Genomic DNA, 26,752 nt, shown 5'->3' on the forward strand with positions numbered 1-26,752 from the left:
TTATTTTGTTGTGTATGTAGTTCAAAGTTATATAGTTACAGTTAATTTTTATTGGTCCTAGTTAGTGTATAGTTAAGAGGGGTTCAGGGATTAGCCCCTTCCTCGTACCCGGTGCCGGGGGCCCGTGCCCGGTTCACCGGGTTTCAAACCGTGCTCGGCCTGTCATAAGCCAATGCCGACAGGAGATCCACATGACTCCTGCCTTAAGTGCCTTGGGGAATCTCACCTGACAGATAAGTGTCACATTTGCAAGGCTTTTAAGCCAAGAACAAAAAAGGAGTGGAACTTTCGGCTAAAGCAGCTCCTCATGGAGGCGGCTCTTACCCCTCCGCCTTCGGCACCGAGCGCTGGTCAATCGCCGGGCAGATGCACCTCCTCGGCACCGGACCGCGCCGGTACTGTCAAGGCCTCTCGGCACTGGCCATCACCGGTACCGAAGTCGAGTCGGCACCTCTCCCTCTCCCCGAGGTCGAGAGAGCCTAAGACTCCTGCTGCTTCCATGCCACCTGTACCACAGCCAGAGAGCTCATCTAAGTTGGATTGCCCAGCACTGACACCTACCGCGGCACCGACAGTGTTGGCACCGTTGATTCCGGTCCCACGAGGGCTGTTGAATCGGGTGCCTGAGAGCTCCCCGGCACACTCTGTGGTTGAGCTTACTATTCCCCCCCATGCCGGAGACATTCTCAACCGCGAGGGATCTGATTGCCATGATAGAGTCGACACTGCCTCAACCCCCGGCACCGCCGGTGCGGGTAATACAGTCTGTCGGCAAGCCTGCCTTGATAAGACCATCCTCTGTCGGCACAGCAGAGTGGCACTGTTCACGATAACGGTCCTGTCGGCGCTCCCGCTCCCGACGCTGCTCACAGTCCCGGTACGGTTCTCTTCCTCGGTACCGGTCGCACTCGTGGCACCGGTCGGTATCCCGTTCGCCGGCCCGCTACTTGCGGCACCGTTCCAACTCCTGGCACCGCTCCAGGCAACGTGACTCCCGTAGCTGCTCCCAACGTCGAGCTTCGAGATCTCGGTCGACCTCCCAGCATTGCTTCGGTCGCAGGTTCCGATCTCGTTCCCAGTACCGGTACGCCTCCTGGTACTAGTCCCCGGTGCAGAGTAGGGCAAGGTCCGCTAGAGACAGAGACTCTCTATCCAGAGCTTTTCAGCACCTCCATGGCCTTTCAGACACGCATCAGTGTCGTCCCCTGCGGACAGCTTTTATGCTCAGGACCGTGATTCTGATGTGCCCACCAGAGTCTCCCAAGAGGCCCAGGCCCAGGACCAAGGACCCCATCAGTGGTCTTTCTGGACACCTTGGGCGTACCACCAGGCCCAAGGTGTACCAGTATTCTGTCCCACTCTCTCATCAGAGCACCGAGTGCCAGAGGCGACGGTTAGCCGTCCCCCTCTGATTGCTGCGGAGGCAGCCCCAGTTCACCCACCGGACTCCCAGGTTCCTCTGGAGCAGGAGATCGCCCAAGAGCAAGAGGCCACCCAGCACCCACTCGTCGCCAGCATCTCCTCTTCCTCTTCTCCAGATGAGGTGGTGGCAGGAACATCCTCCTCGGGCCCTCCTCCAATCGACCTGAGAGCCCATCAGGACCTCCTAAGGAGGGTAAGACTCAATATGAACCTCTAGGTAGAGGAGGTCCCGGAGGTAGAGGACCCGGTAGCGGACATTCTATCGGCGGATGCCCCACTAGAGTGGGCCTACCGTTTATTCGGACGATCCAGGCGAATGCTGATACTATATGGCAGTCCCCAGCCTCTATCCCTCCTGCGACCAGGGGAGTCGAGCGTAAATATATGGTGCTCTCTAAAGGGTACGAGTACTTGTATGTCCATCCTCCTCCCTGCTCACTAGTCTTCCAATCTGTTAATGAGAGGGAACGTCATGGCCAGCAGGCACCAGCCCCGAAATCAAAGGAGGCTAGGCGAATGGACCTACTCGGCCGCAAGGTGTACTCAGCAGGGGCCCTACAGCTCCGGGTGGCAAATGAACAAGCGTTGCTTAGCTGCTATATTTATAACACCTGGGTGGTGGTGGGTAAGTTTATGGAGCTTCTCCCTCAAGACTACCGCCAAGAGTTCGCTGCCCTCTTGGAGGAAGGGGAAAAGGTGGCCAGGACTTCCCTCCAGGCCTCATTGGATGCAGCAGACTCAGCAGCCAGGACTCTGGCCTCGGATGTTGCCATAAGGCGCATCTCATGGCTTCAGGTTTCAAATCTCCCACCGGAGCTGCAGTATACAATTCAGGACTTGCCATTTGATGGTAAAGGCCACTTCTCGGAAAAGACTGACGCCAAGCTGCAAAGCCTGAAGGACAACAGGGTCATAATGCGCTCTTTCGGCATGCATACGCCGGTGACCCAATGCAGGCCTTTCCATCCCCAGCCTCACTGCCCATACTCTGTGCCTAGACAAAGACAGGACTTTGGCAGGTGGTGCGGCCGAGGTAGTTGCAGACGACCGTCAGGACCCCAAGGGGGCGAAAATCAAGGTCCCTCGAAACCACCACCGAGACCAAAGACGAACGTTTGAAGGTGCGCCCGAGGGCGGCGTACCAGTTACAGACCAGGATCCCTCTCCTCCCTTCTCCAACCGTCTCTCCTACTTCCTCCCGGCGTGGTCCCAGTTAACTTCAGATCACTGGGTCCTATGCATGGTGGAGTATGGGTACCACCTCCAGTTTATTTCAACCCCGTCCTCCTACCCTCCAACCCTGTCCCTCTTCAGGGACCCCTCTCACGAGCAATTCCTCTTACAAGAGGTGCAGATGCTCCTCGCCATAGGAGCTATAGAGGAGGTACTGATGGACAAAAGGGGCAAGGGTTTTACTCCCGTTATTTCCTAATCCCCAAGTTGAAGGGAGGTCTTAGACCTATCCTAGACCTGTGAGGACTCAACCAAAGTTTATGATAAAGTTGAAGTTCCGCATGGTATCCCTGGGGACCGTTATCCCATCCTTGGATCCTGGAGACTGGTATGCTGCCCTCGATATGAAGGGCGCGTACTTTCACATCGCCATCTTTCCTCTGCACAGGAGAATACCTCCGCTTTGTAGCCAACCGTCAGCACTTCCAGTTTACGGTCCTGCCGTTTGGCCTTTCTACAGCGCCAAGGGTATTTACAAAGTGTATGGCCGTAGTCGCTGCCTACCTCTGCTGACGTTGGAGACACGTTTTTCCGTATCTGGACGGTTGGGTCATCCAAGGGGCCTCCGAGACACTAGTCACTCAGCATGTGGGCATCGTCAAGGACCTATTCACGCATCTAGGCCTGATGATCAGTATAGGAAAATCCACTCTGGTTCCCACGCAGAGGTTAGACTTCATAGGAGCTATCCTGGACTCCAATCTAGCCAGAGCCTGCTTACCACAGTTGCAGTTTCAGGCGATGGCAACAATCATCCGAGGTCTACAGAATTTCCCAACGACCTCGGCTCGCACTTGTCTTGGTCTCCTGGGTCACATGGCTGCCCGCATGTTTGTAACCAAAGACGCCAGGCTCCGCCTCTGTCCTCTCCAAGTTTGGCTCAACTCGGTATACCGCCCGGGCAGGGACCGGATAGACACGATAGTCACCATTCCCTCGAGCACCCTAGGCTCCCTAGAATGGTGGCTAACTCCCTCCCTGTTGTGTGCAGGGATGCCATTCCATCCTTCCCAACCCTCAATTTCCCTGACGACGTACCCGTCATCTTTTGGCTGGGGTGCTCACCTTGATCACCTTCGTACTCAAGGCCTTTGGTCTTCTCAGAAGCTGGCATTACACATAAATGTCCGAGAACTGAGAGCAGTCCGGCTGGCGTGTCAGGCGTTCCAGCAACAGTTATGTGGCCATTGTGTCTCGGTGTTTATAGACAACACAACGGCCATGTACTACATAAACAAACAGGGAGGGACACAGTCCTCCCCCCTTTGTCAGGAGGCCATCCAACTCTGGGACTTTTGCATAGCCTACTCGATAGATCTGGTAGCGTCCTTTCTCCCAGGCGTTCGGAACACCCTGGCGGATCGACTCAGCAGGTCTTTCCTGTCTCACGAGTGGTCGATCCGCCTGGACGTTATGCATTCTGTTCTCCAGAAGTGGGGATTTCCCCACATAGACCTGTTCGCTTCCTGCAAGAACAGGAAATGCCAGATGTTCTGCTCCTTCCAAGGTCTGTCCCCGGGATCGATCTCAGATGCTTTCCTGATGTCGTGGAAGAGCCACTTCCTTTATGCCTTCCCACTGTTCCCGCTAGTTCACAAGGTCCTGCTGAAACTCTGCAGGAACAGAGCACGCATCATCATGATCGCTCCAGCGTGGCCCAGGCAGCACTGGTACACCACGTTGCTCGACCTGTCGATAGCCAACTCAATTACCCTGCCGCTCCACCCAGACCTCATAACTCAAGACCACGGCAGGCTTTGCCACCCGGACCTGCAGGCTCTTCACCTCATGGCGTGGCTAAACCAGTCAGAGTTACATTGCTCTGAATCAGTACGACAAGTTCTCCTGGGTAGCAGGAAGCCTTCCACCCGGTCAACGTACCTGGCCAAGTGGAAGCATTTCTCCTCCTGGTGCGAAATGCTTAATCTTACTCCCACTGAGGTCTCGATCCCCTCTATTTTGGACTAGCTCTGGTCTCTCAAACAGCAGGGCCTAGCAGTATGATCATTGAGGGTACTCTTGGCAGCCATCTTTACCTTCCTCCCAGGCAAAGGTGGTCATTCCGTGTTCTCACACCCTATGGTTTCGAGGTTCCTCAAGGGCTTGGAGTGCTTATACCCTCAAATACGCCGCCCAGCCCCGACCTGGGACCTCAACCTGGTTTTAACCAGACTTATGTCTCCCGCATTCGAGCTGTTAGCAGCCTGCTCGCTGCTATACCTGTCTTGGAAGACCGTTTTCCACGTAGCCATTGCATCGGCTGGATGAGTGTCCGAGCTTAGGGCTCTTATGGTGGGTCCGCCGTACGCTGTGTTCCACAAAGACAAGGTGCAGTTGCGACCACACCTGGCTTTCCTCCCTAAGGTGGTTTCAACCTTTCATGTTAACCAGGACATCTTTCTCCCGGTCTTCTTCCCGAAGCCACACTCAACGTGACGGGAGCAACAATTGCACTCCCTGGACGTCCGTAGAGCGCTTGCATTTTATATTGAGCGTAGAAAACCGTTTCGTAAAATGCCCCAACTCTTTGTTGTGGTAGCATGCCGAAGGGAAAGACCTACCTGTTTCCTCTCGGAGGATCTCATCTTGGGTGACGGCGTGCATCCGCACTTGTTATGATTTGGCTCGTATTTCCCCAAGCCACATCACCACGCATTCTACCAGGGCTCAGGCTTCATCTGCCGTCTTCCTGGCTCATGTACCTAGCCAGGAGATATGTCGCGCAGCTACCTGGTCCTCCGTCCACACCTTTGCTTCGCATTATGCTCTGGTTCAACAGTCAAGAGATGATGCAGCCTTTGGCTCAGCAGTTTTGCAGTCTGCAACACTTCACTCCGACCCCACTGCCTAGGTAAGGCTTGGGAATCACCTAACTGAATGGATATGAGCAAGCATTCGAAGAAAAAGATGGTTACTCACCTTTGTAACTGTTGTTCTTTGAGATGTATTGCTCATATCCATTCCAAACCCACCCTCGTTCCCCACTGTCGGAGTAGCTGGCAAGAAGGAACTGAGGGGCGGTTGGGCCGGCAGGGGTATATATCCGGTGCCATGGCAGCGCCACTCCAGGGAGCACCCAGCCGACCCACCAAGTGTTGCTAGGGTAAAAATCTTCTGACGAACTTGCACGTGGCGCGCACGCGCACCTAACTGGAATGGATATGAGCAACACATCTCGAAGAACAACAGTTACAAAGGTGAGTAACTGTCTTTTTCTACATGAAAATCAATCATTGTTTGAATCTTTACATATTATAATATGTGACTAAATATGTGTCAGTAGTTTATTTTTAAAATTCTTCCTATTATACGTTTTATTGCTTTACTTTTGGAGGGTATATATTAAAACTTCCCTATGAAATATGGCATTGCCATTGTGGCTGCTTCTTCATTAGCTCTTCACATAGTAATAATTTGTTTCATTATATTTTAATAAAAACATTACTGATTTTATGTAAATCAATGCTGTGATGGGAGGAAATGCTGGAGCATCATTCATGACTTCCCATTTTGTAATATAGTTGTGAAGATTTTCACTATTTTCTGCATGGTTGCTAAGGATGCTTTCCTTGAAGGAAGTGATTATAGATAATCTACTTTGAAAACTAGGTGTTACAAGTAGGGTGACCAGATGTCCTGATTTTATAGGGACAGTCCTGATTTTTGGGTCTTTTTTTCTTATATAGGCTCCATCCCCTGTCCTGATTTTTCATACTTGCTGTCTGGTCACCCTACTTACAAGGGAAATGTGACCTAGGAGTAATGTTGTTATTTCTGTTGGTATCCTTTGCAACATTTGGAAGAGATGTTAGAGGGGAACAATGCCAACTTTTGTGAAAGTGTTTGACACTAGCTGTTCTGTGAAACTTGAGTTTCTATTAAACCTTCAGAATAGGCTACTTGTAAACCATTTTGGCGGAGTGCTAGTCACTCCGTAATTGAGGGTGTAGTTTAGCTTCCCATTACAAATTCAGCTATTTTCAGTTGTTTTATTAGTCTTAATGTAAAATAACTGTCTTTCCCCCCCACAGAATCTGGTTTATAAGAACAGTACTCATTTTCTTCTTTTCCAAAAGAACAGAAAGAAACAGTAAGTATCTTTTCAGTCTTTTTCAAATCGTGTGGAACTAATTAGTAGGAGTGAGACTCAGTATAATGGTATACCGGTACTTGTATTAACTTTCAGGAGAGGAATGATGACCTCTTGGTTGAGGCACAGAACTGGGATTTGGTAGACTTTTAAATTCTGTTTCTGCCACTTACGTCCTTGGAAAGTCACATAATCTCTTTTCTTCCCATCTATAAAATGGCAACGCCCTGCCATAGAGAGGTGTTGTGAGGTGTAATAGAGCAATGCAGGGACCTTCAGCACTGGTGCGCCTTGATCCTTCCTATTTTCTGCCTGTAGCATACAATAGCCCAATCTCCTTTGGGTTTCATTTACTTTTGAGATAAGAATACATGATCTAGTGGTCCCTTTTGGCCTTAAACTCTATGATTTTATGTGAGAGACTCATATGGCCCCCTGACTAGAATATAAGCTCGATTGAATATAGGCTTCAAAAAAGTTACTACAAGTACTCTGACAGTATTTTGACTGTCTTAACTTTCTCATGCTATGAGTAAGGGCAGAGACTGTTTATATGAAATAAATTCTAATGTCCTTTTGAAGAGGCTACTGCAGTCGTCTTTGTTGTTTGTAGCATGGCTGTAATAGTGTGCTATTAAAAAGCAGCAGCGTCTTCTAAATGGAAAAGTGAGACAGACAAGCATCATTTTCTTGATGCAATATTAATGTGTTCTCCTTTTTGAGAGCTGCCTATCCACTGCAATGGGAATTCCTGATTTTTTTTTTTTTTTAAAAGTAGTACAGATAAGTGGCATGAGAATAATGCAGAATGTTCAAAAGGGATGGCCAGAGTTCTAATAAAAGGATAAATTCTAAGGCAGAATTTAAAAACAGGCATTTGTGGTGGCGGGTCTGTCCATAGCATTTTGGAATTCATGAAGAGACCTCTTCATTAAAGGCGAGATTGTCTTCAACGCTCCTTACTGACGTATGCAAAACGTGTAAAGAGAATTCAGATTTGGCCCTGTGTCTTATGACTCAAAGGAGATTCAAGAGTTGTACTTGGTTTATTTGAAACTCCTTGTAATTTCGCAAGTTAAGCAACATAACTTTTTGAGCATCTTTCCTCTGATTCAATACTGCTTAAATATTTTAGATATAAATATACTTATAGCTTTTTTTTTCACTGTGTTCCAGGATTCTTTTCTTTGGAGATGAAAGTATATCAGTGTCTTGTGCTAATATGTTGCACTTTTTTTACTTTTTGCAGTATCTATGTAGTTTGCCTGGATGTTTTAAGTTTACAGACATTTTAAACTCAACAGACTAACTTAATACTTTTTGTTAAACCCGTGTGTTGAGGGAATTTTTATGCAGCTTGGAACATGCCAATATGAACTAAGTCTAACCATTCCAGAAAATGGGAAGGACAAAGCTCTCTACCTTAGTTAAAAAGCTAGTGTCAAATTTTATTTGTCAATAGAGCTCGGATTACCTGAAAGCAGTGGGAATTTGAATAGGCAAAGGATACTAGGTTGTAATATTAAACTGAATAATTTTGGCCAAAAACTAAACAGACTAGCTCAGACTTCTTTTCCTCCATATTCTTTTCCTTCCGAGTACAACTGTTAACTCCCACCCCACTGTCACTAGGATTAAGTTTATTATTTTTGTTCTAGATGGGGGCTATTCTGGGAGGCCATTCATTCTTTTATCTTGTTTCTTTCTCTCTCACCACAAGCTGTAGTGGGGGAGACTTTTTTATATTTTGCAGGGGAAGGTGAATGGTTTACATACTGCTTGATATTCTGCGAGTGGCTGTTGGAGGAGGAAGGATAGTGAGACTGTTGAATTGAGCCACCATCATATGCTTGATGAAGCTCAGTCTCACTTTCATCAGGTGCACGTGATGGTTTCTTTGCTTTCTCAGTGTTTGACCGAAAACAGAACATGGAGGAGAGTAGGATGGCTGAAGATTATCTTGACTAAGGCAGAGGTGATGTAATAGGTTGAGAGATTGGATCTTCAGGTGATGTTGTAGGGGGGATTTCAGTGCCCATTATTAAAATAACTCTTCCTTCAAGAGTCCTGCATTTGAGAATACTTTCAAGACCTCTGTTTCCAGGGTGTCTGGGATCCATGTCGCTAGTATCTTTTAATCTGTTTGGTTAGACATTTGATATGCTTTCTCTGCTCTGGACCCACTCTAGCCCTTAAGACTTTTTTTTATTTTTATTTTATTTAAATAACGCTGGTCCAAAATACTGGTGTTACGGTAAGAGTCCTTGTTTTTATTTGCTAAATTTAGCTGAGCGCTAAAATATATGACACTTTCTTAATATTGACTTCCAGGAATTGCCACAGGGTGGTTATTTAAACCACCACTGGGAGATGCTCCGTGAGGCTAACTTCTGGATCACTTTCCTTTCCACTTGTAATCTGTTAAAGTGATCTATGCAATAAAAATGAATTGCCCATGTAGGTAAAATCCCATGGGAAGTAAGTCTAAGGGGAAAAACAATTGAAGACAGTTGGCAGTTTTTCAAAGACACATTATTAAGGGCAGAAGAGCAAATTATCTCACTGTGTAGGAAAGATAGGAAGTATGGCAAGAGACAACCCTGGCTTAACCAGAAGATCTTCAATGATCTAAAACCCAAAAAAGTCCTACAAAAAGTGTAATTTGACTGAGTTTCCAAAGGATGAATATAAACAAATAACACAAGTGTATAGGGACAAAATTAGAAAAGCCAAGGCACAAAACAAGATTAAACTAGCCAGAGATATAAAAGGAAACAAGAAAACGTACAAATACATTAGAAGCAAGAGAGAGACCAAGAACAGAGTAGGCCCATTACTCAATGAGGGGGGAAAGACAGTAACAGAAAATATGGTAATGGCAAACGTTCTTAATGACTTCTTTGTTTTGGTTTTCACCAAGAAGGTTGGTGGCGATTGGACGTCTAACATAGTGAATGCCAGTGAAAATGAGATAGGATCAGAGTCTAAAATAGGGAACGAACAAGGTAAAAATTACTTGGACAAGTTAGATGTCTTCAAATCACCAGGGCCTGATGACATGCACCCTAGAATACTCAAGGAGCTGACTGAGGAGATATCTGAACCATTAGCAATTATCTTTGAAAAGTCATGGAAGACGGGAGAGATTTCAGAAGACTGGAAAAGGGGCAAATATAGTGCCAATCTATAAAAAGGGAAATAAGGACAACCTGGGAAATTACAGACTAGTCAGCTTAACTTTTGTACCTGAAAGAAATGATAGAAAATAAATTAGCATCAATTGCAAACACCTAGAAAAATAAGGTGATAAATAACTGCATGATTTGTGAAGAACAAATAATGTCAAACCAACCTGATAGCTTTCTTTGACAGTTAACAAGCCTTGTGATGGGGGAAGTGGTAATGTTGTGATCTTGACTTTAGTAAGGTTTGATACTGTCTCACAGACCTTCTCATAAACAAACTAGGGAAATGCAACCTAGATGGAGCTACTATAAGGTGGGTGCATGACTGGTTGGAAAATCGTTCCCAGAGAGTAATCATCAGTGGTTCACAGTCATGCTGGAAGTATAACAGTGGGTCCACAGGGACGGTTTTGTCCAGTTCATTTCAATATCTTCATCAATGATTAAATAATGGCAAAGGGAGCATAACTTAGAAAGTTCGTGGATGAACAAGCTGGAGGTGCAAGTGCTTTGAGGATAGGATTAAAATTCAAAATGATCTGGCAAAACTGGAGAAATGTCTAAGTCAATAGGATGAAATTGAATAAGGCAAATGCAAATACTCCACTTAGGAAGAACAATCAGTTGCACACATACGAAATGGAAATGACTGCCTAGGAAGGAGTACTCGCAGCAGAAAGGATTGGGTCATAGTGGATCACAAGCTAAATATGAGTCAACAGTGTAACACTGTTGCAAAAAAACCCAAATATCATTCTGGGCTGTATTAGCAGGAGTATTGTAAGCAAGACACAAGAAGTCGTTCTTCCGCTCTACTGTGTGCTGATTAGGCCTCAACTAGAGTATTGTCCTGGTCTGGGTGCCAAATTTCAGGAAAGGTGTGAACAAATTGGAGAAAGTCCAGAGAAGAGCAACAAAGATGATTTAAAAGTTTAGAAAACATGACCTACGAGGAAAGATTGAAAAAATTGGGTTTGTTTAGTCTGGTAAAGAGAAGACTGAGAGGGGACATAAGTTTTCAAGTACCTAAAAGGTTGTTATGAGGAGGAGGGAGAAAACTGTTCTTCTTAACCTGTAAGGATAGGACAAGAAACAATGGACTTAAATTGCAGCGGGGCGGTTAGGGTTGGACACTAGGAAAAACATTGTAACTTTCAGAGTGGTTAAGTACTGGAATAAATTGCCTATAGAGGTTGTGGAATCTCCATCATTGGGGATTTTTAAGAGCAGGTTGGACAAACACCTGTGAGGGATGGTATAGATAATGCTTAGTCCTGCCTCGAGTGCAGGGGACTGGACTAGATGATCTCTCAAGGTCCCTTCCAGTTCTATGATTCTATGTTTTAAAAATACTGTAGTGCTTATTGGGGCTGCAGTTTAAGACCACTGGGAAGTTGCACTTGGTGAAGAATGTAGCTGCTTGTCTGTTATATTGTATTAACTACTAGAACATTTTCCAATTGTTCAAATGTACTGGCATCATATTGCTTCTGGGTGCAGTTCGAGTTGTTGTCATTGATCCGTAGTCTTAAATGATGTGGGCTATCTGGGAGGCTGCCTCTCTAGTAATTTTCTGTGGCAGTCAAATTCAGTGATGGTGTGTGTGCTTTCTCAGTGCAAACGGCAAGGAATAGAGCAGACAATCTCCAAAACTGGTGGTGTATTCTATAATTAGATTCACTAAGCCAGTAGCCAAATAGCTTTTGTAATATCACACTGGTTACGAAGAAGCCAAAATACAACCCCCCTTTAAGCAATCCACCCTTTGGCTCCTATCCAGACAGCCAAGTCTAATATAGTGACATTACTGAAAACTATATTTACCATACTTAGTCCTACCAATTGCAGAAGACTGGACACATTGCCTGCCAAGTCAATGAATATTTCAGATCTCACCCAAATACATTCTTACAGTCGATCCTTATTAACTAGATCTAAGACTTATTACTAAACGAAGAGAGTTATATATAGTTCAATATACATACAATATGTATAAAAACCTTACGTTTGTTTCATAGCAGAGACAGTGAGACTGCTGATTTGTAAAAGTCCTTCTTTCTGAAATTAATGTAAAAGGTTATAGTCCGATAGCAGTCCAAGCGCAGAGTTTCCTTCTATGAGAATTCCAGGGTGAACACAGAGTAAACTTAGAGGCCTCAGAAGTCTTGTGACTTAGACTTGCCCTGTCAAAGTTTAAGCAGATGTGAGATAAAAAGGATCAGGCCCAAAACTTACTTTATAGTTCTTTAGCAGGCTGATAGCCTCTTGACAGCAATTGTCACAGAAGGGCCTTCCTTCGATGAAGACTAAGTAATGTATATTGTTGCTTTGAAGCTAATCTTATGCTTCCTATGCATACATAGGTAACTATTTGTATTAATTAATATAGGGCAATTAACCATTCAGACTATAAAGACAGTTCATTATGGCATAGACAGTGTAAACTGAAGACAAAATAAATAACATTTAGTTCCTACAATATCTTCTATATTATGTCTTTGATTCAATAGAATACAGTAACAAATCACTAAAAGATAGAAACAGGATTTTAGCATCTCTAAACTAATTAGATCATGTTATTAAACTTCTAATGATGTAGGTAAATGCAGTCAAATCACAGTTAGTATCTACTCTTGATTCTACAACAATGCAGGCAAACATGTTAAAGATTCAAGTCTACTTAACATGGCTTTGATAACTATCTACAAGGACTGGCCCTGTTTACCATTCAGTGCCTCTTGTTAAGTTGTTATGGGTCACACACCAGTTCACTAATCTGTCAGTGTCGGTGTGTGAGCAAACAGCCTTAATATTTAATCATTTGGGGGCTCTATGACTCTGGAAACTACTCCTCCCAGCTGGCCCAACAACAGCGGGTTTCTAGGCCTTGCAGCATACCTATCAAGGTTACTGGATTGGTCATAGCTGTCTCTTTGTATAAATTGTTTTAAATTATGTACGTATGCCCAATTAAATACATTTGTGGTGCATGTTATAAATTAACAAATAAAATATCTTTGCCTTGATGAAAAGCCTACTAAATCAGCAAGAATTGAAATGTTTTTCTGAGAACACGAACACTAATATAAACTTTTAAATTTTGAATAACAATTTATATATAATGCAAACTTATTCCAGTCTTCTTCTTTTATGAATTTGCAATGGCCTAAATCAGGGGTAGGCAACCTATGGCATGCGTGCCAAAGGTGGCACGCGAGCTGATTTTCAGTGGCACTCACACTGCCTGGGTCCTGGCCACCAGTCTGGGCGGCTCTGCATTTTTATTTAATTTTAAATGAAGGTTCTTAAACATTTAAAAAACCTTATTTACTTTATGTACAACAATAGTTTAGTTATAGATTATAGACTCATAGAAAGAGACCTTCTAAAAACGTTGAAATGTATTATTGGCACATGAAACCTTAAATTAGAGTGAATAAATGAAAATTTGGCACATCGCTTCTGAAAGGTTGCCGACTCCTGGCCTAAATAATGGTTATGTAATTCCATAATTTTAGTTTTCTTCACTATAGCCCTTTCTCACTTATGGACTATCTTTGTGAAAAACTGATGCTGACAAAATAAATTTTTGAGCCCACAAAATGAGCTGTACCGAGGAAGCTGTTAAATAACACTAAGGGCGGAAAAATAACTGTAAATACCTTTTTATTTTTTTTGGTTGTTACAATGCATTGTTCAACTATAAAGGAGGTAGCAGAGAATTGGTAGTACCCAGGGAATTCATTCTGGCTTATTACAGTGAGTTTTCCATAAGTACTGAACTACTCATATTGACTTTCAGGAAAAATCCCACATGCGTTTGACTTAATTTTTTTTCTCTTAGAGATAAAGGTTAGATGTTGTGCTTACTGGCTGTAACACTGTCCCTTCTATTCTGTAGTAATGAGATGATTTTCTGGTAGTCATATCTTCTCCTATAAAACTGGGGTTTTGTTGTATTTTGGAAATGCTGTCAGGATGAAATATATAGATCTCATTGATAAGTTTGGAAATGATCTAGTATTTGCAACTAGCATGCATGAGACTTGCATAAAATGTATTAGAGCAGGGGTCTCAAACTCAAATGACCATGGGGGCCACATGCATACTAGTACATTGGCCTGAGGGCCACATTACTGACCCCTTCCTCCCTACCCCCACTCCACCCCTTCCATGAGGCCCAGCCCTGCCTCTTCTCACCCCTTTCCTGCCCCCATTCCAACCCCTTCCCCGAAATCTCCACCCCAACTCTGCCCCCTCCCTGCCCCCAGGGGATGCGGAGGGGTGTGGGGTATGGCAGAGGCTCAGGGCAGGGAGTTGGGGTGTGGGGTGCAGGAGGGGTGAGGGGTGTGGTAGAGAATCGGAGTGCAGAAGGGGTATGGCGGAGGCTCAAGGTAGTGAGTTGGGATGTGGGGTGCAGGAGGGGTGAGGCAGTGGGTTGGGGTACAGGAGGGCTGAGGGGTGCAGCAGAGGGTCAGGGTGCAGGAGGGGGACAACAGGGGACTCAGGGCAGGGGGTCAGGTGCAGGATGTGGCAGACGGCTCAGGGAAGGGGATTGGGATGCAGGAGGGGGCTTAGGGCAGGAGGGCAAGGTAAAGGGTACGGCAGGGGGTTGGGGTGTGGCAGGGGGCTCAGGACAGTGGGTTGGAGTGCAGGAGAGGTGTGGCAGGGGATCAGGGGTCAGGGTGCAGCAGGGGGCTCAGGACAGAGTGTTCGACCTCAGGAAGGGTTCAGGGGGCGGGCTCTGGCCCGACACGCACCGGGAGCAGGGCAGGGTCCTTGCCTGCCTGCCTTGCCCCCGTGCCGCTCCAGGAAGCAGCTGGAACGTGGGGGTGCAGGGGCACAGGAGTGAGTGTGTTGCTGTTGCTTCAGGCACCACCTCCGGCAGCTCCCATTGCCTGGGAATGGGGAACCGTGGCCAATGGGAGCTGCTGGGGCAGTGCCTGAAGCAATATCAACACACCCCTGCGTCTCTCCTCCCCCAGGTTCTGTCCGCTTCCCAGAGTGGTGCGGGGGCAGTGCAGGCGGGCGGGCAGGCAGGGAGCCTGCCCTGCCACCTGTGCGCGTTGGGCCAGAGCTGCTCTAGGTAGACGCTGGGGGCAGGCGAGGGGCCCACGAGGAGCTTGCGAGCCACAGAAAATAACCTTGCGGGCCACATGTTTGAGACCCCTGTAGTAGATGGTGAGAGAGACAAACTTTGCTAAACACTAAAAATCATGGACTGAATAGAGGTGCTGGATTTGTGGCTTATTACAACAATCTGTAATCCACTAACCCAGTTGTTCCCAACCTTTTCCGGGTGGCAGGCACCGGACAACGAGCCACCGAGGACCGTGGCCAGCAGACAAGCATCCGCTGAGAAGCAGCAACGTCAAGAGGCATCGCTGCCAAAGCATCATCAAGAGGTGTCACTGCCGAAATGCTGCCAAAAATCAGCAGCATTTCGGCGGCGGCACCTCTTGGTGATACTGCTTTTCGGCGGCATTTTGGCGGCAGCGCCTCTTGATGATGCTGCGTTTTGGCGGATGCTTGTCCATCGACCAGTATACAGGTGCACATAGATGCCCTGGTGGCTGCCACTGCACCTGCGGGCATCGCATTGGGGACCACTGCACTAACCCCTAACCCTCATGACTGGAGAATTGTTAACGGGCCACTTCACCTTGAATGGTCCCTTGAAATGTGTGTTAATTCCTTATTTTAAACAATATTTTCCATTTCTTATCTAGCTGTGACACTCTGAGTACATTTCCCAGACCTGAAGAAGAGCTCTAGGCAAGCTTGAAGTTTGTCCCTCTTACCAACAGATGTTGGTCCAGTAAAAGATATCACACCAACGTTGTCTCTTTAATATAATAGGACCAATACAGCTACAACAGCACTGTAGAAAGTGTATTAAACGCGTGAATCTGGGAATCAAACAGATGTATTAAAACTCAAACTAAAAGATTTTCTGTAAAGTGAATTGAATCCACATATTTAAGCAAACATTGCTATTGTTGCACCAATTTTAATATAGGTCGAAACAGGACTTGGGCTGTACTAGTTTGTTTAATTAAATGGGTCTTTAAAAGGTTTTATAATTAAAACTTGAAACTGCCAATAAGTTTAGGTGGCTTACTTAAAACTCTTATATGAAAATAAATTAAGCACAAGAAGGATTTGCTAATGTACTGGGATTACTTGGGGCTAGTGAATGAAAATATTGTTTGGCTCTCACAAGTGAGAAGTATTCAGTTAATCTATGCTGAAATATATTTATCACATTTTTATATAAAAACTAACATAAATCTTGTTGGTTTTTTTTAGGTGAAGCATTAGAAGAGCTAAAATCCCAAAAGAAGAAAATAGTGAGTAATTTTTTTTTCAAATAAATCTATATCCATTGTATCCTGTTAAACATTCCCTCTACCGTTTTTCTAACTAGGATTGACTATAGAACATAAGGTGGGAAAGAAAGGAACGTGTTTACAATTCGTAATTTGAGGTCTTGTCCCACACCAAAAATAACTGAAATTAATTCTTGCATTTGAAAATCAATCTCGTTTTAGTTTATTTGGACATTCCATCAAGCCAGTGATTTTGGGACTGTTGGATCAGTTTGTAGATCCATTTAATCAGGGAATGAAAAACTTTCCTGAAGCCTACTGGCATGAGGACTGAGCTGACTGGTCAAGGTGAAAAATATCTGTGCTGCTATGTCTCTAAACCCACACCCCAATAATTTAAAAATAGAGTACACAATTGTATTTAATTGTAATATCATTAATTAACATTTTTGTTTATTTGAGATTAAAAAAATGTTATTTCTCTTTCTGGCTTTGTTCTAATTTTCCTTTTCTGTAATAGATTATAGTGCATCTTTTCCTGCATTGCCTTGACAGTTTTTCTTCTTTTCCTTTTTTCTCCCTGCAGTGTTCTCTATCTCCTTCCTTTCATTCCCTCTTCTCCAAATCTCTCTTCCGTACTTTGTTTTTTTGTCTATCCCATCTTCCTCTCTAAGCTCATCCACTTCTTTTTTTTATGTAGCTCTTCAAACAACACTTCCAAATAAGTCTGAAACTGGCACTCACAAGTACTTTGCTTCACGTGGATCAACACTTAATCTTAATAGCCTGGATTTTGAGTTGAAAGAAATTCTTAAAGCTCAGGAACTCTTTCTTTCATTACAATGGTGCGATGTTGGGAACCATTCTACTCTGATTTATAATATGATACGGAAGACTTCGTTCACTTATGCAAAGATTACACTTCATTCTCCTACCTTGTGCTATCAAGCATACACTTAAGTACTAATCATTTGGCTTTGGAAAGAGTCTGTCGCCCAAAGTTACTAGACTCCCATAGTTTGGTCCTCATGTATTTTACTCTCCAAGTTACTTAAAATCTTTTTGCTCCTGTGGACTTTGTCTAAGGTATGGAGATGCAGTCTCAGCAGTACTTCTCTAATCTTAAACATGTGAGGTGACCCTCTTTTCAATTTCTCTCTACTATTTGAATTCTTCTAATGTGGTCCAATTTGATCTGACAGCAGCCAAGCAGGTGGCAGAACTAGACCCCCAGATCTTTTCTCCATATGTGTGTCATCGTAAGTACAATAGTGTCCTTACAAAAATACTTTCTTACCTTTTGGTAGCTTAATTCAACAAAATATGGAAATGAAACTGCCAAAGCTGTGAATATTTGTTTGAAACAGATTATCCTAAAACTTGCTGCATTATATCACTTTATGCTGGACAGAGGGAGGGCCAAATAATCCATATTTTTTCTTTCCAACTTTGAAATCAATCATCAAAGAAGCCTAAATGTTTCAGGACATGTTGCTAGCATACTGTATTAAGGCAAGATCTCCAAAAGTGTGTTTTGGATTCATTACTCCTGCAATAAGATCTGTAAGACAGTCAGTTGTTTGGAGGGAAACAGCATAAAACAGATAGACAGGTACTGCTATTACAGGGAAAGGTGACCTTATTAATCTTCCACTCTGTTTACCTTTTACTGATGTGGGGGTTAAATTGAAATTGAACAAAAACAAGTTAGAGGTAATGGTCACAATTTCGCAGTGACATCACATTTAATCCTCCTCCTCTGCATATTTAGAGATCTGCATTTGTAAACTGATGCTGGTAAGGGATCCATTAAATTAGAGTGGTGGTGAAAGAAAGGGGAATTTACTTCTTCCTTCAGAATGGCTTAAATAGATGTGATTGACCATTACATTTTTAAAATCTCACCTCAGGAAGATTATATTACATGTGGGCTGTCCAAACAAGTGCTAGTAGATACAAATAAATAACAGAACAGTTTCTGAACACTTAATTTCACGGTAAAAATGTCTAAACGTCAGTGAAGCTGCTTAACTTCCTGGAAGCAAGAAGTAGTCTTAAATTCTAGCATGGTGAAAGGACGAGTGAGGCTGAATTTTGATTAGTGTGTAGTTTTATTCACTTTATTCTGATGAAGGTACAACAACAAATTAAAATAGGAGTAGTCTGTTTAGTGCACGAAGTTTAGAATCAGGTCTGTAGTGAAGTCTGGCTTTTGTTGAAGGAGACATTCAATAAGGAATGTATGCTATTGAGATGCAAGAATGAGGTGGGAATGGTGGGTGCGTGGAATACAATTGAAATCTAGGCATTTCAGCAAACAAGGCAACATTTCTTTAAGGTTGATGTCTGTGACAAGACAAATGTTCTGCAGCCAGCATAGGAATTAAGACTTAACAATGGTAGAAGGGATTGATTTCTAAACTATCATGCAGGTACTTAGTCAAGAAAATTGGCCTAGTGTGAATAAATATAATTTAAAACTGGAATTGGAAAAACCTAGTGTAACTGGGAAAGTATTGTTGGTTGATATCTTATGCTTCTATAACCTCTTTCCTCCAAGGGCATTAGTGTTATTTAGTCATTAAGCCTCAACCCCTTAGCTTTACAGACAGGAAAATGAAATACAAGTTGTGATGACACAGGCAGATGGAACTCTGGGGATAAGAACTAACTCTGACTGATCAGTCTGCTCTAACTAGTAGACTGCTGCCTCCCTTGTGCACCCAAGAAATTCAAGCAAGGGTTTCTGTTAACTAAACTATCACCCCTGATTCACTAAATATGTACCCTTTTATGTCCTCACAGCATGTAAATACCTTCTAACTTGGTTTTCCCCTCTAAATTCAAATAGTCCCTTAACAAGATTTAGCAAATCATGGTTCAAATTATACTTTGTTTTTATGTTTAACTAAATATACTTTGTTAATATTTTGTTAAGTGTGAAAAATAGTATTTTTTGTCGTACTTTACTTCTGGAATGCTTACTCCTCTAAAGAGTAACCTTTATTCCATAAAGAATATTTGAAGGGTAAAATCATGCTAAATTTTTTAATATTAATGAGATGTGGGACACCACAATTGTCAGCTGACTCAAGCCTATAAGAGCCTTGTGGAAAACACCATCCTCTCTCTGCCTCTGACAGCCAAGAGATCTGAGAGAAGGACTAGGAGCAGTGGAAGCTCCCTAAAAGTGGAGAGGCCACTGCCACTTGCTCCCCCAAGACCACACCCTCGCGCTGCCCCTCTCTCCAAGGCCCTGTCCCCCCGCTCACTCCTCTCTGTCTCCTTCCCCTATCGCTTGCCCTTATGGCTCGTAAAAAATGGGAGGGCATAGTTGTCCCACTTTTAAAGTGATGGGGCCATGGCTCCCTGGACCCACCTTTTCTGGCACTCCTCGAAGGTACTATATGTCTTCTCAAGGCTGAGAGCATTTTTATACCTATCCCTCCCAGGTTCCTTGATTGTCTCAGAAGTATATGAAAAAGTGCATGAGGGATGGCCTTCTCCTACCCCAAAGGACAAGGGTGCAAAGAGACTAGACCTTTTTGATAGAAAGATTTATTTCTCAGCTAGCCTACAATTTTGTTTTTTTAACCAGCAAGCCTTGCTGGGAAGGCTTGCTGGGAAGGCTTGCTTCTTCTGGGGCAATGTAGTGAAGTTCTCAGACAAATTGCCAGAGGATGCCAGGCAAGACTTCCTTATAAGAGAGCAAACTTGTGGCTAGGACCTCTATGCAGGCTGCTTCAGATTCGGCAGTCGGAGCTATGGCATTCTCAGTAACTTTGTGTAGATGTTCATGGCTTCAGACATTTGGGTATACCTCAATAGGTCTAGCAGAGGATCTAGGTTGGGTGGGCAGACTTTTTGGCCTGAGGGCCATATTAGGGTATGGAAATTGTATGACGGGCCATGAATGCCTTATTGAGGACAGAGTATCAGATTATATCGTTGCAGTATCTCCCTTTCCTGTTTTTTCCAACAAGTTGTCCCATTTCCTATTTGCTGAGTCCCACAGATCAATTGGTCCTATGTATTGTGGAACAAAGATACTCTGTAGTTTTATTTCTATGCTCTCTTTACCATCTTTCTTTCCTACCCATTTTCAGGGATCACTCTCATGAGATTGTTCTCCAGGAGGTCCAGTCTGTTCTCCATTTGAGACCTATAAAAGAGGCTTCCCATTCATGTTACTTCCTAATCCCAAAGGCTGAAGGAGATCTCAGGCCCATTTTAGACTTGCAAAATCTGAACAAATATATAAAGAAAATAAGGTTTTGCATGGTTATCCTGGCATCCGTAATCATCCTCTCCGCCCCTGATCACAGCGACTGGTATGCTAGCCTCGATTTGAAGGACGCATGTTTCTGTGTGGCTAACTATCAAAGCCACAGGAGATTGCTAAGATATCTGGTCAACAAGGCCTATTATCAGTTTTTGGTCTTGCCTTTTGGCTTGTCTACGATCCTGCAAGTATTTATAAAATGCATGATGGTGGTGGCTGCATTCCTAAGGAAAGCAGCTGTACAAGTATTTCTTTACCTGGATGACTGCCTTGTGTGAGGTCGATCCATGCTCCAAGTAGAAGTCAGTCTCTCCAAGATATGGTATGTCTTAAGTGTTCAGGATATGTGGATAAACAGGGACAGGTAAATATCCCCCCAGTTTAGAGAATAGAATTATACAGGCAGTTCTGGATTCTAAAGTAGTCAGGGCATTCTTACTTCAGGCCAAATTCAAGATAATGTTAAGTTTTCCATAGAGTTCAGAGTCCATCCACTTACAACAGTGAGAAATTGCCACAGACTGCTGAACCATATGTGAAGTATATCTTTGTCTTAATTCTTATAAGAAAGGAAAAGCTGGTGGTGAATGGAATTTCTCACCAATGAGTTGCCATGTGGATGATGAAGAGGAACCTGACTCTACTACCTTGATGAATGAAAGGTGAAATGCCCTAGGGGAGAGAGCTCAATGTCTTGGTTAGCTCTATGAAGTGCTTCACTTCACCCATTGCTTCATTCTTGCATGGGCCAGTTTGAGTTAGTTGCAGTCTGTCCATGTGCTAATCTTTGGCGGACACTGACACCTTGGTGACACCATTGATTGCGCCTAACAGAAAAGGAGATGAAGTGGATGTCATAGCCATATTGTTGAAAATAGAACCTGTGACCTATTGCAGGTTCTCCAAGATGTCTTGTTACATTGAAAGGGAGGTGTGGAGAACATGTACGAGCTCTTGAAGATGAAGAGCAGCTGCCTTTCGTGATGCTGGGTCCTGCTAGGATCTGGGTCAATTAGTAATGGAATGTGTATAGAGAAATCAAGAAATAAAAGCTATTAGGTTTGTCCGCTAACAAAATTTTCCTTATATCCTTATGTAAATTTACTTCTCATTGACTTCTTGCAAGATCCTCTGCAATATTTCATTTATTTTTGCACTATTTAGCACTACACTTCATACCTAGAGGACTTGCAATGCAGTTTTGCAGACAATACATTTCAGACACAGTGCACAGGATAACTAGGTGAGAGTCTAATCTTAAAATGGTATAGAATTTATTTTATCTGGCAGATTGTCATTAACCGGCTATAAGGAAAAAGCATCGGATCATTTGAATGAGGAATCCTTCTTGGTCCATAAAAAGATTGCAATAGAGCCTTGTTAATCCAGACTTCTGTTAACTGCAGATTTGCACTGAAAGTGGACTTCCAGGTTTGTAGTCTACTGGAACCATGTAAAAACTTTACTAGGCAGATATTTCATGCTACCTATAAGCCACTACGATGCTTTGGAGCAAGGCTGCTTACCTGTCAGTGCCCTGCTGATGTTGGGGGGGTAAGGGGAGGCTCAGAGAGAGGCTTTCATTGCTCACATACTATTTTTGTGGCTGTCGAGATCAGTAAACTGAAGGCAGGGAGGTCCTTGGAAAGGTATCCACCTTTCCCAGTGTCTTTTCAGCAATCTAGAGCTGCAGTGGCAGTGCTCCCAGCAAGAGATCTGAGTGAAGAAGACTACTACAACCCTTTGATTGCATGGAGAGTCTGTGCTGTTTCTTCACCACCCTTCAGATCGACCCCTGTTGCTCCCCAAAGGAAAGCAGAGGGGCATAATGAGAGAATATTACTTCCCTTTGGTGATGGGATAGTGTTAGTGTGTACTAGCTCTCGTGGCTGGGTCAGTTTTACAAGAGAGCCGAAATAGTTGTGGCGTCTCTCCTAGGGTCATCTGCTGGAGGAAAATGGAGGTGCACAGAGACTTTTCTAAAGGCCTTCTTGTGGTGCTGACTACTTGCCTTCAGTTTCCTCTTCCCTTGTGTGGCTACCAAAGAGCAATGAAAACATGACATCCCTCTTTTAACGGCTGTCCAGTAGCATGAACAGGAACAAGTAATTAGCGCAGTTTCAGGGCTTCTGAGTTGCTGGAGGAGCCAGAGGTTGACAAAGGTACTCCTTCATTTGACCTTCCTAAAGTGATACATCACCATAAATGGCTCCTTCCCAAGCTTCCTTTCCCAGATCTTTTAGCCACTTTGAGATTTCCCTTCTGGCCTCCCCTTTTCCTTAGAAATATTATTGAGGGATGTGTATTCTAGATCCTTATTTCTGACCTCATGTTAAAGCTCCATTGCACTTTTGCAAGGATGGTAGGCTAACCCCAATATCCTGCTCAAATTTCAGTTTAGGGAATTGCTTTTTACTTCCCTAATCATTTAGTGGTTTCAGTTGTGCTTAATGTACAATCTGGATAATATTTCATTTCCTGTCTTAAACCATTGTGAGTGTTGCTGTGAGCTGTTAAACAGATGCTGCATTTCCATTGTGAATGAAGTGAATTTTGTTTACACATGTTCTAGGATCTATCTGGATAAGAGAGCATATTATAGTTGTAAGCCATTATCACTAATCTGCAGGTGAGAAATGAAAATTGCAGCCATCCCACCCTCTACAAACCAGTGGTCCTGAAGTCTCAGTAAATTTATTTCTTAGCAGCGATAAATGACTGTTTGACAGAACTTAATTTTGTGGCCACTGACCTTTTAAATTACCAACTGTTCACACCAGCAACCAAACATAATATTATACTATAGTACTCTAAACAAAATATTATTTGATACCGGAATATCTGAGGAATAAGGTCCATCTAAGACTCTGTAAAATACTTTATATTCACTGTACATATTAGCCATTTGTCATAACTATGCGTATCTGTGTTCTAAAGTTCAGCTTCTTCTGATGTTGGCTATTAACTGCTAAAAAGATACTTTACTAGTGATTACTTTTTTAATTAAGCCCATGTATTAGCTATAAAGTCACTTGAGTGCATTGTAAATAAAATGCTGTAATAATGAAGTGTTTTAATTATGCTCCCTAAAGTATGCATAGTACTCAGTAAATTTTTATTTAAATTCTTAACATGTTCAGTTGTTTCTGAGAAGCAGTTTGAATATAACTATAAAGATGGAGTTTAGCCTTTAAAGTCACTTGAGCAAATTCCATGGCTGTTCTCCCAGTTAGTGAGTGTTCACAGCATTCGCAGCAAGCTAATTGCTTCTGCTAATAAATAATCTAAAATCGATGCTGACAGCAGTTAATTGGCACAGAGACTTTATTCTGTAAAGCACTTGGCTAACGACCTTCTTTAAATTAATAGCATTAAGTGCTATGAGGAAATAAATCTGAGGAATTGCCTGTCATTTGCTTGTCATGTCTAATAACTTCCAATAATGATAGCTGATAGATTTTTGCACATTCCATTATTGAAGTTGGTGCATGTAATTATTCTCTTCATTATATGTAAACAATTAACAATATTTGGTGTTTCCTTGCAATAAAGCAGTTGAGTACAAGTTAGAAACAATTTTTTTAAATTAGATTTTGTTTCATTTGAATGCAGTTAATCAAAGTGGCTGAGCACAGTAATGCTTGGTTGGACTAGGCTTTGCACTTTTGCAAATTTTAGTGTGATGCTTGTAAATAGAAAAATAAACATTTGAAATCTTTTTTTTAAAAGAAGTCTGTCTTGACCTGTGAAACCTTTATTTCTAGCTTGAAGAAGTAATGGAAAAGGAAACTTATAAGACCGCTAAATTAATTCTTGAAAGGTTTGATCCAGAGTCTAAGAAGGCAAAGGTAGGAATCTGGTATCGATACTAATTTATTATAAAATGTTTTCTCGATGCTACACTTCTCTAATATTACTATAATTGACAGGAGGTTGAACTGCCATCTGCTGGAGCATCTGCAACTCCAAGACCTGGACAAGGTACTAGCTCTGTGAAATTGCTACTGTTTATGAAAGATCAGTATTTATAGCAACAAATTCCACTAGAGGAGTCTGACTTCTTTTTAATGGGAATTGTGTGGTAAACTAGGATTAAATTTTGGGGGGTATGGAGGGAGTTGGCATAGGTTGTGCCTATTAGTTGCTCTTTATTTAGTAGTGGGTCTGTTATTGGATGAATGAATTTAATGCTTTTTCAGCCAGTTATGTTTAATGCTGCTTGATGTTGATATAGTGTGAATCTGGCTCCAGAATGCATCTTCTGTATCTTCAGATGTGAGATTTTTCTGGGTGACAATCCCTCACAATACTAGTTTGCAGTCAAGAGTTTGGTCAGAGTTTTTTGTGTAATGACTGATTTGGATTTCCTACCAACTCATTTGTATTTTTCTTTACTTAGTCAAAACACTCCCAGGGTAATGTTTTAGAGGGAAAAGCTAATGCACAGATCACCTGAATATTTTATGGAATACTAAAACCTGATTGTTCTTAACTGTCTTAGAGCTTTCCATTTAAAGGTTGTACTACTACTCATGCAAGTGAAATAGAAAACGATTATGTATCAAAAATCATTAAGGAAAAGGTTTATGCTGAGAAACATGCATTCTCCCACCCCAAAAGAGAGGGTAAAATTTATCACATCAAGTGGAATGGCTCTAATTCAGAAATATGGGCTGTAAACACACTAGTCTTTTTGGAAAACTTAAGTTATTCTCTTGGTTAAAATTGATAACGTTAAGTAAACGTGAAATGCTACAATGATGATGCAATAATGCTACTATTTCAAATCTAAATGTGTCGTTGGATGAATATAACTGAAGATAGATTGCCCAGATATTTTTTTTTTACAGACTAGTTTGCTTTTAAAGCAAGTCAACTCAATGGGGATACACAAGGTCTAGTGTTCAGTAAAAGTAATTATAGAATCAGAGAGATATGATTTTCAGTAATAGATTCATGTTTCCAGCTGAGCACATATATAAGACTTGCCAAGCTCCCACATCTTTGGTGGTTGCATGGTAGCCCTGACTGCTTTTGTGGGAGTCTGGTTGGAAGTCATAGTCAAACCATTATTTAGTTTTCATCCTTTTCCCACACTTGCTTGTGATCTGTTGAGTTTGGGAAGAAGGAAAGAGCTTGAGGAAGCCTAATTTTAAACCAGCATGGCTATTTCAAGTCACTTTCTCACATGTCACAGCTTCTGGAATGCTGGTTATGATATCTGTACAACCTGAAATAGATAATTTGCCACTAAAACTGTTTGTATAATTCTCCATCCAGTTGAATAAAATCCACTTTTTCTTTTGTTTTTGCTCAGTCTTCCAAAATTATCATGATGATTTTTTTTTTTTTACTAGCCCATCCTTGCTTGCCATTGTAGTGACAATGAGCAAGTTTTGCAGTGTGCCGTTTTCACAAACAGCTTTCTCCTTTGGTTTCCTGATGTCTGTCTTCTCTTCTGTGCTATGTTTATCTGTCCTAATCATAGAGTCCTAGATTCTAACGCCAGAAGGGACCATTATGATCATGTAGTCTGATCTTCTGAATAACATCATTCATAGAATTTCAGTGTGATTCCTGTCACAAGCCCTATTTTCTGTTTGAGCTACCTCATATCTTTTATCCTTTTAGTCCTCATTCTTTTTCTTGAGTTAGATCAGCAGATGAGCATTTGAATAGTGCTGGATGAAGAGTGAAGCTGCCTGGAAACCTATCCTAGCCTCTTTATAAGCATTGCTGCTCAAAGTGCTGTGTGAAAATTGGACTAATTTGCTACCAGCCCAGTGTTAAATTTGTTAATCTCTGATTTTCTTTAATAGATGTGTTTCACCTTATAGTCAGGCCATCAAGAAGAATATTGTTAGTTTCTCAAGTTTGGCTTGCGTACTACAATTCAAATTAGGTAGTAACTCCGAGTCAAAACCAGATCTGCTACTTTTTTGTGCAGTATATAATTCACTATTGGTGCAACTAAATATCAATTTCAAATTGATCCATATGATAAATGTAAGTCTGCACGAATGTAATTTAATTCAGCGTATTTAAATTATGTGCAAACCTTAATTAAGTTTTCTCTTCACTTAAACTGATCAGAAGTGTAGTAGATATTAAAAACTCAATTATCATTTAAATGTCAATACTTGTGAATTCTGTCCCCTTAAGAAGAAGATAAGTAATGATGAAAGTGTAGCCAGATTGGTCTCAACTTTAA

At 42.7% G+C, this 26,752-nt stretch overlaps 1 protein-coding gene across 3 annotated transcripts in view; it reads left to right on the top strand.

Annotated features, from left to right (window-relative positions):
- The window catches only part of LNPK (lunapark, ER junction formation factor), an 81,768-nt gene that overhangs the window by 15,866 nt on the left and 39,150 nt on the right, over nucleotides 1-26,752 (top strand). For all 3 annotated transcript variants that reach the window (XM_032784533.2, XM_032784534.2, XM_032784535.2), the window contains exons 5-8: nucleotides 6,687-6,745; nucleotides 16,240-16,280; nucleotides 24,306-24,389; nucleotides 24,471-24,522. In XM_032784533.2, the coding sequence (XP_032640424.1) occupies nucleotides 6,687-6,745; nucleotides 16,240-16,280; nucleotides 24,306-24,389; nucleotides 24,471-24,522 (236 nt within the window). The remainder of the gene's footprint in view (nucleotides 1-6,686; nucleotides 6,746-16,239; nucleotides 16,281-24,305; nucleotides 24,390-24,470; nucleotides 24,523-26,752) is intronic.

The sequence above is a fragment of the Chelonoidis abingdonii genome, chromosome 10, assembly GCF_003597395.2.
Source record: "Chelonoidis abingdonii isolate Lonesome George chromosome 10, CheloAbing_2.0, whole genome shotgun sequence".
NCBI classification, from domain to species: Eukaryota; Metazoa; Chordata; order Testudines; family Testudinidae; genus Chelonoidis; species Chelonoidis abingdonii.